Raw genomic sequence first — 17,819 nt, forward strand, 5'->3', positions numbered from 1 at the left:
TTGTTGCTCTCTTTGTGTTTTTCTTTCTCTTTGTGTCTGTCTCATTGTCCATATGTCCTCTTTTCTTTCGCTCTATGTTTTTCAGGCATCAGAAAGTACAACTACCACAGAACAGCCAGCACCAGTGAGTGTTCACGTTTGCAACATATATTTTCTTGATTAAGTGACTATGGGATTCATTTTATTTTTATTTTTACCTTTTTGAATGTCAATTTAACATTTTTGCTAATTTTAGCCGAATTGAGTTCTGCAGTACGTGCATGGTAACTTGTAACTTTGGATTGTTTTTCACCAAATGTATTTGCTCCAATATTTACTCCACTTTTTAAGCAGAGACATAGATTATAAAATTATATATAAAAGCATTCTACTGTTAATCGAGTAAGTCACAAGCTAGCATGGGTATTTGAACTGTTTGTAGCTAAGCTAATATTCTGCTGAGAGGAATCAGATATGCTAACAACACCAACTTTTAAGATTGTATCTGACAAAGGGACTGAGATGAGACTGAGTATGAGATAAGAGTTCTTTATGCACTATATGGAGAAAAAGCTTTTGTGTACATAACATCCCATTCTACATTTAGTAACCAATTTGCTGTTATAATAACCTCCACTCCTCTGGAAAGCTGTTACACAAGATTTTGAGGATTTTGGGAGATTTTTGTTGATTTAGCCAAAAGGGTGATAGTAGTCAGACACTGTATTGTGAGGAGGCCTATGGTGAGGAGAACGAAACATCAGTATGGTTGATTTCAGAAATCTTCCTCTCCAACCATTTAAACCATTTTTTTCATGGAGCTCATTTTGTGCACATGGGCAGTGAATAGTTAGGCCAAATCCTATGCAACTGTGAGCTTCTAAATTTGTGGGAACAATTTGGGGAGGAGCCACATATAAGTGTGAAAGTCACTTGTCCCAATAATATTGTCCATATAGCATAATGCTGAATATCAATAAAAATATTAAATATGGCTAGCTCTTTTATTTATATATATATATATATATATATATATATATATATATATATATATATATATATATATATATATACACCCTGTAGTTTGACCACTGTTGTAGTAAACAGTGCATTAAGTATATACCATACAAGAAAACAATTGTGCAGTAAGATATTATAGTGATCATGCAATGTCACTGCAAAACATTAAATCTGTACACTTTACATGAAATTACTTTATATTATTATTATTATTATTGTTATAGAATTGCTTTGCATAGGTCCCGAAAATTTATTTACCAGTTCAATAGCTAGTGAGGTGGCTATTAATGTAAATAAATGTTGCATTGTTTATTGTCTAGATCTATAGACTTGTTAGATTTAAAAGTTGAAATCATCATCTAAATACTACAACGTAGATATAATTATTTTACAGCATTATTTGTTACCTTTTAATCTGTATCTATTGCATAATGTCAATATAGTTTACTTCAACAATATTCAAAGGTGTGTGCTATAAAATTAGAGAAGTTCTAATTTCAAGGTAATAATCGAAAGATGCCCCTAATGCTACAGAAAGTGTGCCATTGATGGTATCACCACAGTGACAAAGAAAGCTATAGTTTAATTACAAAAAGTCTGAGATTCCATGTTGTGCAACCAGTAGGAGCAATATGAGAGGCCAAAAATATTTTCTAAAGTAAAAAAATAAAATAAAATCTTATTGAAGAAAAAAAAAAAAAAAGACTTTTTTTTCTTTTTATACTTATACATTTGCTCTGTATTTTCAGACACCAGAAACAACTAATAAGAGCACAGAAATGCCACAAAGCTTTCTGTTCAAAGTAAGTCTCTAAATTTCGAATTTTGCTTTGCTATTGGTCTGTGAACTAAGATGTGCCTTAGACTGTGTGATCTTAAAAATGTTTTCATTGCTTTTTTTTTTTTTTTTTTACTTCAGGTCCAAGCAATGCATGATTATGCTGCCAATGACTCGGATGAGCTGGAGATGAAGGCAGGAGATGTGGTGCTTGTGGTGACATATGATAACGCAGAGGATCAGGTCAACATTACTTTTGTATTTATTAGCATTTCTTGCATAGTGCAGGTAGCAGCAATATTGTGTATTTTTTTATATAGCTTAGTGCATTGATAATATGTAAATCAATCCACACCTAAATGTGCCTTGTTTCTAAAGGATTCGATCTAAATCTTTTTAGTGTGTGTTTTTGCAGGATGATGGTTGGTTGATGGGAATAAAAGAAGCTGACTGGGTTCAGTTGAAAGATCAGAGCAAAAAAGGAGTGTTTCCTGAGAACTTCACACGGAAGATGTGAAAGCCAGGATGTGACTTTTTGCCATTCACTTCTCTTTTCCTGATTCCTGTTTTATTTGTTTTGTCCTCACAATTCTGGATGCTTGTTGAGAATGGAGGTATGCGATTTATTCAATTGGCAACACAGGCAGCCGACTTCAACTCATGGGACGTACAGACAGTATGAGCATATTGACTTTTTGGTCTGTATTTAAATCACTAAAGGGTCTCAAATGTGTTGTTATACTGTACAAAGCTAAAAGACCTATAGGTCCCAGTTACAGTATTGACACATTGCCATCTAACTTAAGAATTTTCTTTTCTGTAGTCTGTATAAAACAGCTAGATGAATATATTAAGCCGAAAAATAAAACCTATGAGTAATGTAGCTATTTGACTAATACAGATGAGGAATTCTGCATGATATTTTTTTAATCGTTATAATCACATCCAAATAGAGAATTAGGAGGACTTGATCATCTGAGCACTATTTATAGTAGAAACTCTAACTAGCAGACTTTAAAGTACTCAAATTTACTGTCACGCTGTAAAAAGCTCTAAATATATGCAGCTAACCAGTGTCTGATGCAGCTAATTTAGACAATAAGGAATCAATGTTCTGCTCAGGATACAGTAAAAGGTAAAAAAAAAAAATATATATATATATATATATATATATATATATATATATATATATATATATATATATATATATATATATATATATATATATATATATATATATATATATTAGCTTACACACTGTGCCCTGTCTGATCCTTAGATTTTCTAAAGAAATATAAACATGATTATTTGCCTAATTTCTTCATCAAACTGTACTAAACATATTATTTTATAGTAAAACACTAGATGTCAGTGGTCCCTTTCCTCCAGATTCTGTGATTATGCAATAAAGTCATGACTTCTTTTGCCACAACATTTTCTGAGATATTCCCATTTGTTGTGATTGAAGTAAAAGTTTTCACAGTGATTTGTATTTATGGTGCATTGTTCAACCAGAAATATGCATTATATTTATTCAACCCTCTTTCTCAGCATTTATAGTTTTATTTTTGTACATGTGCGCAAAATGATAAGTAAAAAAAAAAAGCGATCCTGGTGAGTGTGTAAAGTGCCATGGACTGGACTCTTGGCTGGATTTTACTGTTATGTTGTGTTTTAGTTCTTTGTGAATGTTCTTCATGTGTACATTAGTTCACTTGGAGCCGTAACTTTTCCTCTATAGCCCCGTATATCTAACATGAACTTTAACCTCATCACAATTTGCACAGAGGAAAAGATAACCCGGGGCACCCTGACTCACTCTAGATGTGCTGTGCTCTAAGAGAAAGTGTTGTTTTTCCTTGTTTCTAAATGATGTTCCTTCAGTAAGACACTACAAATGACCAAGCATGAAAGCGTGTCATCCAATCGATCCTTTGTGTGTAATCTTGATTTTTTAGTTTTGTTTTTAGTTTTGGTTTGCTTCAGTTAAAAAATGAAACTACATCTCAGTGAAGAGGGATAAGTGAGTTGCTGAAACACTTGATGGAGTTCTAGTTCTAGTAGGATTTGATAGGATTTCATTAGAGAAAACACATACTGGGTGGAAAACATATCCTTCATGTACTTCATTATAAGAGGGTATTCACTTCTAATCTTGTGCCAGTGCATTTGTAAATGTTTAAATGGTGACATTTTGTTCTGCATCATTGATAAATGTACACAGTACACATATCCGCTGTATACGTGTGACCATTGTGTGAATGAGATCTAAGCATGCTTAACTCCATGTGCAGTGTGTAGACGTATTTCTGTTTTCTTGCTAAGGTGGGTTTCTTGTCCAGGTCCACCTACTGCCTCTAAGCCATGAATATTCTTCTTCTAAATCTGTGTAGCTTACTGTCAAATCAGCTCTAATAAATGTTGATTTAATCCTACGACCATATGCTCATTTTTACTCCTCCTCAGGATATGATTTAACACTATACAGGATTATATGAAAATATTGTTGATGGTTTTAGACTGCACAGTGTGCTTGTTTAAATCCCTGGTGAACAGTAAACAGATGTTTGTACTATAGGAGTCCCTTTTTGCAGTGTTTATGTTCAGTGTTTTAACCACTCACTCATATTGCATATTCAAGCAGCAATTGAAGCAAAGACTATTGTGTTTTTTAAAAAGATACATGCATTTGTGCAAAGTAGATGCTTTTTTTCTAACTCCAAAACAATCTAAATTTCAGCTTGTTCTATTTATTTATTTTTTTAAATGTAGGTTCTCTTACATACTGTATATTTTTACTGTAAAAGCAGTAAAATGAATTGTTTGCAGCAAATCTATTGTACTTGTGCAATAGAGTTCAGTTATTGTTACCCTAAGAAGGATAATGATTAAGTGGAAACATGCAGTCAGATATCACAAAGAATTCAGCTTTCACAATCATGGAGTCAAAGGTCATCATATGATTTAAATCACACAAAGTAAAAAACAGAGGGCCTTTCTCTTAAGGCATGCAGTCCCGACAGTCTCCTGGAGGCATTCAGTTCATACTGAAAGCAAAAGCTGCAGGACTAAAAGGGGATTTACTTTATGCGGACCTGGGGCAGAGTAGTGAAGTATAAATGGTGAAGCCAGACAGACCTAAGTGGATGGCAGCATGTCCTCAGCATGACTTGGACGAAGTCGACACACTGAAGAATCTTAAGGTGGACCGCCGTCCTCCACTCGTGCTAAATATAGCCTTGGCATTGCAGGTATGATGAGTTGTATTTCACTTTGCCACTGACAAAAAGGATTGCCAAAGAATCACTTTGTTCAATTAGGTATTACATCAATATATAAACTAGCCACTGTGCACATGATGAAATGTAATTTAAACCATTTTTAACACTTTTATTGGTTGCACCTTTGTGAATACCTGTGTATGTTAATAGCCTTGCATATCTGTGGAAAGGTTTCTTTTCAAAAATGTGTCTGAAATTATTTGTATGTCTAATTATTCCTTATTATTACACAGTAGGTTTTTTTTTTATTATATCGTAAACCATTTTTTTGTTTTGTTTGGGTAACTACTTGAATTACTTGCTATTACTATTTTCTGACTTATCAAAACTAATATATCATGGAAAAGGTTTTTGTTCTAAAAGCTCAATTTAACTATATTTAAGTGAACTGTCCTTAAATTTTCACTTTCCCACATTTGCTAGATTTAGAATCAAAATAATATGAACTCAAGTCAAGAGACTTTAAACAAACAATGTCAAATTTTCTGTTAATGATCACATGTACTATATATTCAGCAGTTAACAGCTTCTTTAGCTTTCCTTTATGTAATTGAAAGGAACAAAGGCCAGTTTCCCTTTCTGATTTAACTTTTGTATGTTTATCAATTGTTAATTTAGCAGGTTTAAAAGGTCTCTCTATCTCTCACTCTTTTACTCTCTCTCTTAAACATACTCTGTTGTGCAGCATGTTATGGTCCATGCCTCTCTGTGTGCATTGGTGGTTGGGGCATTAGTGCCTCAGTCTGAGAAGGAAAGGACAGCTGCCTCTGTGTTCTTTTATTCTGGTGTTTCTACGCTTTTCCAGACTTGTTTTGGATCATGGTAAACACCTTTTACCTATACTCTATCCTACTTATTTTACTTGGTTATCGTGTATTATGGCATGTACTCTCTCTTATTCACAGTCTGCCCTTGATCCAGTCTCCATCACTGGACTTCCTGGTTCCAGCTCTTGTCTTACTTTGTGCACAGCCAGGCCAGTTCTTATTACCATACCTATTTGTTAAACAGGATTTATGACGCATTTAAACTTTTCAGCTATCTGAATCATAATTGTAAATCATTTTTTATGCACAGATGTTGAATAGTTTATGTTTGTGCAGGGAGTCATGCAGCCTGCAGAGGGCAGAGTGATCAATCAGAGCACTTTGAGGTCCCGGTAGACCAACTGAGAGAGGTGCTGCACTGCTGTCCGTGGTCCTGAATCGTCAGCCCACCCCCTCTTCCTATTACCTCATAGCATCAAGTCCACATACTGATTGTGTACTATAATGTCAAACCCACTTTACCACACAACCAATGAGTATTTCTAATGAAGTGAAGTGTTTGTACCTTAGACCCCAATATAGTGACCTTTTTCTGTGACCATTTATTGATACATTGTTCTGTTTGTGTGTGTGTGTGTGTGTGTGTGTGTGTGTGTGTGTGTGTGTGTGTGTGTGTGTGTGTGTGTGTGTTCAGTTGCAGGGCATGACTGTAGTAGCAGGCCTGGTGCAGTTGTTAGTGGGTTCGTGTGGTGTTGGCGGAGCAATGTTGACCCGATGTGGCCCCCTTGTCCTCACTCCTGTGTGTTGCATGCTGGGATTCTCCATTTACAGAGAGGCAGCTCTGCTCTGCTCAGACCACTGGGGCTTTGCGCTGCTGTGAGTACTTTGTGATTGTTTGGCTTGTGCTTTATGAAATACATGACATAAATAGGGCATGGTGGTGGTGTTGCATAAGCATGTTTTAAATATAATGCAACATTTTTACAATTGTTTTTTATGAACGGTTAAATCATAATTTTAGTGGATATACTTATTTATGAATGGATGACCAAATATTGACATGTTTTCTCAGCTCATATACAAAAACTTTTGCTTTCAGGACTGTGGTTTTGATGGTGCTTCTCTCTCAGCACCTGCGTTGCTGTACTCTCTCTGGTCATCTAAAGTTCCTGCTGTACCCTAATGTCAGCATGCTCTCAGTGAGTGCAGCTTTACAGTAGCGAAAACAATCCACAATAAAACATTTTTTTCAGTTTCAGCTAAAACTACTTTACAATTATTGCTATAGTAGATGAAGAAATAATGAAATATTCTAACATAATGCATTTACATTAAATACATTAATTAACTATGATCCTTAAATTCATTCAAATTCATAATTCATTTTCTTTTTTCTTTCGATGTGTCGAATGTGCCGATTTGTTAAAAAAATTCTAGCATTTTCTCATCTAAAAAAAAAAAGTATAAAATTGTTTTGGAAATATTTGTATTATTTAAAGTATTATTTTTTGCTACTAATGAATTATAAAATAGTTCTTGTTGTGGACTCTGTAGTCCTCTGTTCATAAATACGAACTAAATCTATATTAGTTATATTACTGTAAATGCTCTATGAACATATACTAATAATATGGTTTCATATAAATAACAGTCTATAAATCCATCTTCTTTTAACTTACCCTAACTAAAGATCATGAAACTAAATGTTAATTTAACCTTATAGCTATTAATATAATAGCTATTAACTATCTAATAATGAAACTGTATTTCTCTAAAAATGGATATTCTATAGTTAAGCTAATGCCGGAATACTGCAGAATACCTCTGTGTGCTTGTGTGTAGGTGCTGCTTTCTGTGCTGTTGGTGTGGGTTGTGTGTGCTGTTCTGCAACACTGTGGACGCATCACTCTTCACTCTGTGTCTGAACTGCTTTTCAAGGATGATTTAAATACGACCTCATTTCAGGACCGGACAGCTGTAAATTCCTCTAACCTGCTTTCTCTAGATCCCACAGCAACATGGCTTAGCCTGCCTTTACCAGGTATACTCACATGGAAGATCATAAAATATAAAGAAGACACAGATTTTGTGAAAGAAGACACTGATTTTGTGATTTGTGATTTTGTCTTTTTCACATATTTACCCTGAGATGATTTTTTTATTGCGGCATTGCTCTGTTTTGAATGAGCATATAGATTTCAGTGGTTGTATTCGCAACTATCACTTTCAATAGCTAAGTAGCACTAGCTAATGTTTCCTGTAATTTGATTCAAATGGCAGATTTATTGTAAGTCTCCTTCCTACATACAGGTCTTGGGCTCCCCCTCCTGTCTGGTGACAGTATTGCAGCTGGAATTGCAGCAGGGTTGTCCTCTTGTATCAGCTCTCAGGTGGTGTATGTGTTAACAGCCCGACTCCTCAAAGCTCCCACACCTCCAGCACAGGCGTGTAACAGAGGGGTTAGTGTAGAGGGGCTGAGCAGCGTGTTTGCTGGGCTGATGGGCGCCCCGGTAGGGCTCTGCAGCAGTGTCCCTAATGCATGCATGACCAGCGTCGGCCAGGTACAATAGAAAACAATGCTTCCTCACAGTGGTTCATTCTAATCCCACTGAATGTACAATAGAATAAAATCTTCAGATAAATTTCAGACTAATTATTTAATTTTCTCTCTCTCTCTCTCTCTCTCTCTCTCTCTCTCTCTCTCTCTCTCTCTCTCTCTCTCTCTCTCTCTCTCTCTCTCTTCCTCTCCCTGTCCACTCGCTCTCTTTCAGTGTGGGTCTCGTGCCACAGTGCAGCTCGCTGCTGTGATGATGCTGGTCCTGGGTCTGTTCTTACAATTCACTCAGCTGATTACTTCAGTCCCTCTGGCTATTCATGGTGATTATCCTCTCATATTTAAACTCTCATAATGACTGAGAACCCTTGAAATTCACGCCTTTATCTCATCATTTAAGGTGCTGTGCTTAGCGTGACCTACACAGTGGCTGCAGCTACAGGAATAACGTACCTCCAGTACACGGACGTGGACTCAGGGCGCAACATTTTTAACACAGGTTTCACGTTGTTCATGTCTTTAGTGCTTCCTCGCTGGTTCCGAATGCAGTCTGGATTTATCTACACTGGTAAGATTAAGACATTCGAATGTTCTTTACTCACTGGAAAACAGGGTCATGTTATCATTTTGAATAAAGTGCACTAATTAGCTTTTTTTTGTTTGCTTTCTGCATTTAGGTGTACGCAGTCTTGATATATTTTTGCAGTCTTGTCTGATGCTGCCCGTGTTTTTAGTTAGTCTCTTGGCCTTTCTTCTAGATACACAGTTTCAGGTAGTAAATGCATGGACTAATGAAAAATACAGTGTTTGTTATTTGATCTTATTTAATTAATTAGAATTTCTCTTTGAAATACATGGAAGAAAAAAAACACAGACACACAAACAAACACAGAGTGCAGATATACACTATAAAGCCTATTTATATACTTTTATATTTTCTTCTTTTCAGTTCTTTTTTGTATCATATTCTTTTTTTCACTGTCTGAATCTTTCTTTCTTTCTTTCTTTCTTTCTTTCTTTCTTTCTTTCTTTCTTTCTTTCTTTCTTTCTTTCTTTCTTTCTTTCTTTCTTTATCCCCAGAAAATGTAAATAATCTTTTTTTTTTAATTATTTGTATTAATATATGTATTATTATTATTATTATTGTTGTTGTTGTTGTTGTTTTTATAACTAATAATAACAATAACAATAATAGTTATCTATTCCTTAACACATATCTTGTTTTGGGATATAGGAACTCTGTCTGAGAGGGGTCTTGTACAAGATCAGAGCACAAGGAAGATACAATCACTAGCTGATAAGCCACAAGAAATCAGCCAAAACCTAGTGACTGTGTACAAACCTCCACAACCTGTGGGAAAAGTGTTGGACTGGCCTGGTCTCCGTACATTTCCATTCTGTGCCTGCCGAAGCATGGAGGTGGAGAAAATCACATTGACGTCTGCAGAGATGTCTAGCTTATTACCTTAGTAATAAGATAAAGCATGTGTGTGTTGCTGATAAAGCTAAACTGTACCAAATATGTTCTTATGTTGCACTTTGTTATAATATCAGACTTTAATGGTGTTGCGTTACCAGGACCCATTGTTGAAAAGCATGATGCAGCTTCTGTCTATACGTAATATCATACAGTATTTCATATTATAACCATGGAAGTTCAAAGAGGAGAGGCGAAAGAACAAATGGAAGGGAAGCCACATATTTCCATATAGTTTAATTTTGAAAAATAGATCTTTAAATATTTTTATGAACATATAATTTTGACATCTTTTTGGTAAAAAGTTAATAATGCCACAAAAAAGGTAAATAAAGCACGCCAGATTGTGAGTATCACTCCATTAAGCATACATGGGGAATTAACATACTGCGCATTTACGAAAGATGCTGAGCAGGCAGCTCTCTGACACATCTGTACTGAGTGAAGTTAATAAATAGTAAGTAGCACAGTATCGCTTAATAGTATAGATAAAGTTGCAATGGTGTGTATTTTACCCCTTGCGTATGCTAAATGTAGAAATACAGTGTACAATGTGACTATTAAATACATGATAAAGTTACAAAGAACATTTCCAGCAGTAAAACATGAAACATTAACAGCATTGATAAGTAGAAGACACTGAGTTTGAACTTGTAAGAGACGAATGGGACGTAACAAATAACTTACAGAATGGTACGACACCAGAAGTGAAAATTCCTGATAGCTAGCAGATCTGGTAGATTTTCTTAGTTGCCTTTAGTAATAACTGCATCTGACTCCCAAGCCCATGTAATCTTCATATAACACTTTATTATACTGAAACAGCTACAGCATCAGACAGGCTAAGACTGTGTTCCTATGTCTGAGCTACTGCTTACCTGAGCTAATTTATCTACAGTTTACCTTTGTTGCATTATCTCAGTATAAGAATGGTTATTAATAGCACGTATGCACATATGTGTAGAAGTGTGCGTGTTTGTGAGTATGCTCCAGTGTAGGCAATAAAAGAAACCCATTTCAAATAGTTTTGCATTGAGAATTTTTTACATGTGGGGTTTTTTCTGAATCGTTTCAGGGGATGTCCTCCAAGTCAAAACACACCCAATGATTTACTGCACTCTTCAAGTCTTTAAAGAGAAAAAAAAGTTTTTCATTTCGCCCTTTTTTTGTCTGCTTTCTCTCTGGCATTTCATTTTCTCATCTATCAGAAGCTACCACACTCCAGGGGTGAAAGTGTTTTGGGTTGAGTATGTGTGTTCCAATCCAGTGCAGCAGTGAGGAGTACCAGTGCACCCCCTCAGCTTGGTGCCACATTGGCCCTCCCCAATGATGAAGTGCCCTCAGTGGGCTAAAAGCAATGTGAGCAAGCCAGTGTTCTTCCATGGCGGCATAGCAGGAGGACACAATGTCGTTAACCACAACTGTGCCATGCACGGTGAGAGGCGCGAACACTCCTATGTCCTCCCATAGCTGAACTCTGATCACTCGGGACAGCTTTCCTTCTTGTGCCAATCCATGAGCCACAACCACACACTGACCAAGCTGCACGTCACTGGCGAACACAGTCCTGAGCTGTCCCCTGGGCGCCGGGCCCGAGCAGTTCCCCTCAGCCACAAACATGAGGTGGGCAGCAGTAAGGCTTAATGCAGCACCGGACTCTGTCTCTATTGTATAAAACAGTGTGTGGGCGGAGGATTGGCGGTCTAGGAAAGCGATGACCTCGCTGAAGACAAGCTGCCCACTGCCGTCACCATGCAATGATGCCAAGACTCGCTCACCGAGCTGCAGATCCTTCATGGCCTTCCTGCTTCCATTCTCCAGACTCAACAGAGCTCCTCCCGGAAAACAGCCACCTGTCTTAGCAGCCACAGAGTGTTCTTATAGAAAGAGACAGAAATGTGTATGAATTCTCCATATTAATCAGTAACACACTGGATCAAAGAACTTACATACATTCTAAACACGAAGATTTTGGTAATGCAAACATGCCATGATACATCACTCTGTCTCTGTCTCTGTCTCTGTCCCTGTCTCCCTAATCCTGTCTCACTAATTGCAAACGTAAAGAAACACCAATAAAATTGAAAGTTAGCTACAGTGGCAAAACAACTTTGTGTTCAAGCAAACATTCTAAACACCATTCTTAAAGCTAATGAGTTTTCTCTTTTTACTCAACTTGAGACACCACATAAAAATACAATATAAGCTAATAAATAACCACAGGCCTTAAGCACATGCTTGGCTTCCCTCTTGCAGAAGTTACTGGGTCGGGCTTTGCTAGATGCTATAGGGCCAGCAACAAGAGTCAAGTCTTCCTAGAGCCGAACACAAATATTTGGGAAAGGTGAGGACCAAGGCCAGGTGATAAGACATGGCTGAGATAAGAGATCTTAGAAAAGGAACAACGGAATAACCATCTGGAAAACAAAGGAGCGGGTTAATCATCTCAAAAGCGCTTTAGTAACTTGCTCTACTTTTAACATTCTCAACCTCTCTCACTCTCTCAGTCTGCTCTCTGCCCTCTCCACACCTACATTATAGGACCCAAAGGTACACATTATGAAACCCAATTTCCACAACTACAAAGGGGGAGGTTTAGAGGTCAATGTGCTTTTTATTGGGAGTATTTTCTTTTCTATTTCTTTTCTAATTAAAATATCACCACATCTCCATAGCACAGGTTACAACTTTTGGGAATTAGAAAAAATGTTACATCTACACACAAAATGCTAATAAATAAATAAAGAAAAAAATAAAAAGAATAAAGGCCAAAAAATCCTTTTTTTTAATTTACAAGTGCAGATTACCAATCCAAGATAATACATTTTCAATGTCCTACTAATTAAATCCCATTTAGTCAAACACACAAATATGTAGCAGGACTACTCCTTGCGTGGCAGAACACACCTATGAAGGACTTTGATAAGGTAGGCGCAGACAACAGGGCTTGCCTGTGTTTGCACTCCCTATCAGAGTGATAACAAAAGTGCTTCATAAACGTCCACACACAGAAGTCCCATTCCTCAACAGGGGCCCAAAACTGACATTTTTCGAACTTAAGTGTTGCACTAACTTAGAAAAGTTATAGTACATAGGGTCAGGTTTTTTTGTGTATGTGTAAAAAAAAGTCAAATTCTATTCATGCAACATAGTTTCAGACCGAAAATAACAACTTAGCCATTCTATTATAACAAAAAAAATATACGAATAACTGGAGTACTCGTAAGTGTCTCTTAGTCTGATCTACTCCTAACAAAGTGAGGAATTAGCTGTGATTCAGGCAAACATTACTCACAGTGTACAAAAAATGAGTTTTGATAAACCACACAATGGAAGATTTATAACTAAAAAAATTCCAGTCTTTCCTTCCTGGTTGGTAATTTATTCCCGGATGACATGAGTATAGAGAGGTGTTTACGACCTAATGATGTGGTCTGTTCCTTGGTCATCACCTCCAGCCCATGTCTCCCACTTACCTCACTTGCTAATGAGACTAGACCACAATCCACAACCAGACACACCTGAGCACTACTGCTGAAACTGGTAACACCCAGGAGTCTATATCTTCTAACGTCTGTGTTTTTTTCAACTCTTGTCATTGAATCTTGTGTGTATCTTGTCTAGAAGGTGTAATATTAGTGTGACTAACAAACAGCAACACGTACTGAAACTAATTCAACTCTACGTCCAATAGACACTTTCTCAATATTTGCGCAGTGCACAGTATAGGTTGATCCTTAACGAATAATCAGTTGCAGTTGTGATAAGTGCAATTAGTTCTATTTTAACAAACAGCTGCTTTACTATATCGTGGTCATTTACTCTAAGCATACAGTTACAGAGCAACACAGCTACTATTATATATGGTACAAATTTTTTTTTTTTATTATTATTTCCTTTACTTTAACTCTCCCTAAGACATCAGACTGCTTCCCATTTAAAAAATATTACTGATTATTTATCATAAATCAATACTGTAGGCCTTTTTTCTAATCTAAAAACCTCACAAAGATACAATATGATATTCTTATGCCCTTGACACTCTCCTTGAGAGTACGAAGTCTTTTTCCTACCTGATTTCACGCTGCAATGGACGTGTGCTTTGGACTCGTAGTAAACCCAGTCGAAGCCGGCCTCCACCGCCAGCCTTGCCAACATGCCGTATTTATTACGGTCACGGTCAGAGGTGGTGATATCTACTGCCCTTCCTTCATAGTGCAGAGATTCCTCAAGGTGATTGCCATCTTCATCCCAGCCCTCAGTGACCCTCAGCTTCACACCTGGCCACATGTTCATGACGGAGATAGCCAGAGAGTTCAGCTTGTCTTTACAACGCTGCAAGAGCAGACATTAACGTTAGGATTATAAACGTAAGGTGGAAAATGCAGATCTCTGAAAACTAGAGCACTGCAGGTCTGTTTCATCATCACTAAGACTAAAGCATTGGCCTAATTCTGTCCAGAAAAGTGCATAGATAGTGCACAGGCAAGTTCTAAAATAAAAAAAGACAGTCAGTGGTTAAAGTAGAAGTATCTGTTAGCGGCTACACATTTGGCTTCAGATAATTATGTAATATCCATAATATTAATCTCAAATTATAATACAAGTTGGGGACCTGGAAAAGGGACAATTTAAGGAATAAATGTGTGGGCCTATAACAGGAAGAAAATGCAGCTCACAGTAATAGACCAAAATATGTTGACACGCAATCAAGAAGTGATCAGTAAAGAACAAAGGTCACTGTAAGAGATGGGCAAAGTTTATGATCATAATAACACATAAATTGTGGCCCTTTTCCTACAAATGAAAAGTGCTTAAGTAGTATTTATACAAAGTGGATAAAAACATCTGCATCCTTTAATTCACAGTCTCTAAATATCTAACCTGTACAGAAATGGAAAATGTATTGTTTGTAAGACTTCCTTGAATCAAATTCTCTGAATTATTGAATCAAATCGCATCTTCAGATCCTACTCTTTAAAGATAAAATAATGTGTCAAATGTCAAATAAGTACACATATTTATTTCCTCGAACACCCAAGCAAACCATATTGGCATAATCATTTCATCAGGATATAACAGCAGGTGTGTTTTTCTCAAAGTCCTGATTTATAGTGTCATGCCTTTATTCATTCATAATTTAAAAAATAAACCTGAAAACTAAACCAACAGAAGATTTTTCTGCTTTTATTATAGAATCAAGCAGACACTGCCAACACACGGAACACAAACATCAGCCTGCTATTTTCAGCAATATTTGTTCTTAAAGCAAAAAAAGAAACGATTTTTTTTTTTATGAACTATTAGATGATTTATGGACTCTACATAAGGCATATAAAATTTCTAAATAAAGGTGTTTTGTGCCAGCATGTTACTAATACAATATAATTTTTTTTTATTATTGCTATGGCAATATACTTGCCATAACAAGATAACACTTGTTACCTTCCTGCCTGTGACCAATCTACACTGATATACTACATAAAATTTCAATAATAAACACATTAATAGCCAATATGAAAGCATTTAAGCAAATAGGGTATGTATGATAATAGTGAATGTGTTGTTTAATCGCCTGTTTCAGCTATATTACACTCAACTTTTGGTGTAGACAACCTTCTTTTATATGTGTTAGATCAAACACTAATGTGCATCAATTATGTTTATATATAAAGTGCTTATTTTTGAATAAAATCGGTATAGCCTATGTGGCCTATAGGAGAACTCAGAGACACAAAAAGAAAAGGAAAAAAGGAATCAAACACGTTTCAAAAACAATCGACATTTTTTGGAAGTGGTAACTAAATTAAACATTTGCATATAAGTAATTAACTCAGTAATCTCAGATTAAACTAAACCGCAAACACTATCTTGATGCAAAACTCTGAGAGGTGAGACTGCAAGTGTTTACTCAGTAAAGGGCATTTGCATTTTATGTAAAACTATGAATTCCAGAAAAAAAGGTTGTACTTTGTAAAATATAAAGCAGAGATATGCCGCTCATGTTCCACTGTAAATCACGGCTCAGGTTTAGATTGCTTCGTTGCAGCCTGCGTTGGTGCTAAATGAACACCGCACTTATGAGGTGGCTGTGGACTCAGGACAGGGGGTTTCACTGTGCACAAGAAGCGTTCAGAACGATCAATCCATCTTTAACGTGGTTCAGATGAAAGCAGCGGCGATCGATAGCAGCGTTTCAGTAAAGCCTTAAACGCGAAGCAAAGGGCGAAAAGAGAGAGAGAGAGAGAGAGAGAGAGAGAGAGAGAGAGAGAGAGAGAGAGAGAGAGAGAGACTGCTCCAAATGCTCTGTGTAACCGGATCCCCGGCGCCGAGCGCATCTCCTAATGGGCCCGTAATCGAATCGCTTACCTGGGTCATGAGCCGGTCCGCGCCCGTGTTCTCCTCATCCTTGAAGATGATGTCGGGGTTGTAGTTGGGGGTGAGCTCCTTGAAGCGCTCCGAGTTCCGCGTGATCTTGCCTTCGAGGCGCCCGCTGGCACCCAGCGTCTTCTCGGCGACGTTCGGGATAAACTGCTTGTAGTTGAGCGGCGTGAGTTTCTTGGGAAGCCGCCGCTTGTTGCCGTAGCCCCTGCCCGGGCCGCACGCTTCGCTCACCGGGGCGCAGATCAGCGCGCAGGCGACCAGGAGCCCCAGCACCGCGGGGACACGCATTACCCCCTCTCAAAACAAGAAAGTCCCCAAACACGGAGTGCTACGGGGGCCACGGGTCAAGAGTGAAACTCAAACTGTCCCCCTTCTTCCACACTCCTAATTTCCCCCAAATAAGGGCTAAATAAATCGAGGGGTCTTTAATTCCTTATTGCTTTTATCCTTGTCATCGTCTGTGCGTAAAAAAAAGTACGCGCTGTCTACGGCGAGCTTGGCATGCGTCGCACTGGGGAAGACGTCAAAACAAAAGCAAGGTCCAGTGGTGCCGAGAGGACAGTGCCTCTCCATATACGCACCGACGATGAAACAGCGGAATGAAAACGAGAGCGAGTCCATTTATTGCGAGATTACACGGGAACCTCCTGCTAAATCCGTGTCTTTAACTCAACGGACAGCAGTGACAGATTGACAGGGTGCACGGTGAAGACTGAGAGCCGCCGGCTACTGCTGCTGCTGCTGTGAGGAGGAATCCTCATGTTCTGCGCTCGCCTTTGCCTTTCTGGCGCACTTCGTCCACTCGCGTCTGAAGCTGAAATGATCAGTAAAGAAAGCAGTAAAAGACCGCGCCCTGGCGCTCCTGCACTCCTACCCCTATGCTGCCCGCCTGCGCCACTCCTTCTCCCCCGCGATACACACCGGCTCTGCCACGGACCGCCGAATCGGTCGCTCTGATACACACATACACACACACACACACACACACGCTGACGCATGCACGCGCGCCGTTGTTTCCCACTTTGTGTACTGTAACACAGTTTTCCAACCTCTACATTGATTACTGAAGTGCACTTGGTTTCATGCGCGGATCGGCGCGCAGTGTTGTGGCCCCGAGTCACCTCAAACCTCAGACTAACAGCAGCCTTCGTTTCCTCCTCCTCCTCCTCCTCCTACACTGACCCGGTGAGCGTGCGCTCACGTGAGTAGATATACAAACGGCACGCACGCACACACACGGACCCATACACACAGATAGTACTGATCCTAAGAACATCTTTTACACTCATTTCATGTATTAAAATTACAATGCGTTCTATAGGTTCAAGGTCATCAAGGTGGCATAAAGCATATTAAGAGGCTGCACCAATTTAAGCACGTAACGTACAAGAATAATATTTATTGATTTATGATTGTATTACCTAGTACAGGACAGTATCCATTGTGATGATTGAAATGAGCATGAAGCTGGATTGATTCATTGAGTCCGCAAGAAGTCTGCATACATACAGGATTAATAGAGATGTGGTTTGAGGTTAGAGCTGGGATGCAATTGAGGTGAAAAGGCCGATTTTCATAG

General features: G+C 38.0%; 3 protein-coding genes across 6 annotated transcripts in view; 2 read left to right on the forward strand and 1 right to left on the reverse strand.

Annotated features, from left to right (window-relative positions):
- The window catches only part of bin1a (bridging integrator 1a), a 16,452-nt gene extending 13,526 nt beyond the window's left edge, over positions 1–2,926 (forward strand). For all 4 annotated transcript variants that reach the window (XM_083538097.1, XM_083538099.1, XM_083538096.1 and 1 more), the window contains 4 exons: positions 86–124; positions 1,749–1,802; positions 1,919–2,020; positions 2,193–2,926. In XM_083538097.1, coding sequence (XP_083394223.1) covers positions 86–124; positions 1,749–1,802; positions 1,919–2,020; positions 2,193–2,294 — 297 coding nt within the window. In that variant the 3' untranslated portion in view covers positions 2,295–2,926. The remainder of the gene's footprint in view (positions 1–85; positions 125–1,748; positions 1,803–1,918; positions 2,021–2,192) is intronic.
- Positions 2,927–4,731: 1,805 nt separating this feature from the next.
- slc23a3 (solute carrier family 23 member 3) lies at positions 4,732–9,982 on the forward strand. The gene is given in 13 exon segments (XM_083536039.1): positions 4,732–5,028; positions 5,744–5,880; positions 5,964–6,038; positions 6,166–6,235; positions 6,520–6,701; positions 6,925–7,024; positions 7,668–7,866; positions 8,136–8,386; positions 8,597–8,702; positions 8,780–8,947; positions 9,057–9,137; positions 9,140–9,151; positions 9,614–9,982. Coding segments are annotated over 13 exon segments (1,749 nt in total). The 5' UTR covers positions 4,732–4,896; the 3' UTR covers positions 9,850–9,982.
- Positions 9,983–10,080: 98 nt separating this feature from the next.
- On the reverse strand, positions 10,081–17,376 carry ihha (Indian hedgehog signaling molecule a). Its single transcript, XM_083536040.1, has 3 exons — positions 16,226–17,376; positions 13,930–14,191; positions 10,081–11,733 (listed from the first exon to the last, which is right to left on the reverse strand). The coding sequence occupies exons 1-3, from the start codon at positions 16,526–16,528 to the stop codon at positions 11,054–11,056; spliced, it is 1,245 nt and encodes a 414-aa protein (XP_083392166.1). The 5' UTR covers positions 16,529–17,376; the 3' UTR covers positions 10,081–11,053.
- Positions 17,377–17,819: the final 443 nt, after the last annotated feature.

This window comes from Silurus aristotelis, assembly GCF_946808225.1.
Source record: "Silurus aristotelis genome assembly, chromosome: 3".
Lineage (NCBI taxonomy): Eukaryota > Metazoa > Chordata > Actinopteri > Siluriformes > Siluridae > Silurus > Silurus aristotelis.

What these genes read in the sequence shown, in the direction of transcription:
- ihha (XM_083536040.1), bottom strand. Translation starts at nt 16,528, where the DNA reads ATGCGTGTCCCCGCGGTGCTGGGGCTCCTGGTCGCCTGCGCGCTGATC. An exon ending in CGGACCGGCTCATGACCCAG is followed by an intron (nt 14,192 to 16,225) that starts GTAAGCGATTCG and finishes CTGCTCTTGCAG; the next exon opens with CGTTGTAAAGACAAGCTGAA. An exon ending in CCATTGCAGCGTGAAATCAG is followed by an intron (nt 11,734 to 13,929) that starts GTAGGAAAAAGA and finishes TCTTTCTATAAG; the next exon opens with AACACTCTGTGGCTGCTAAG.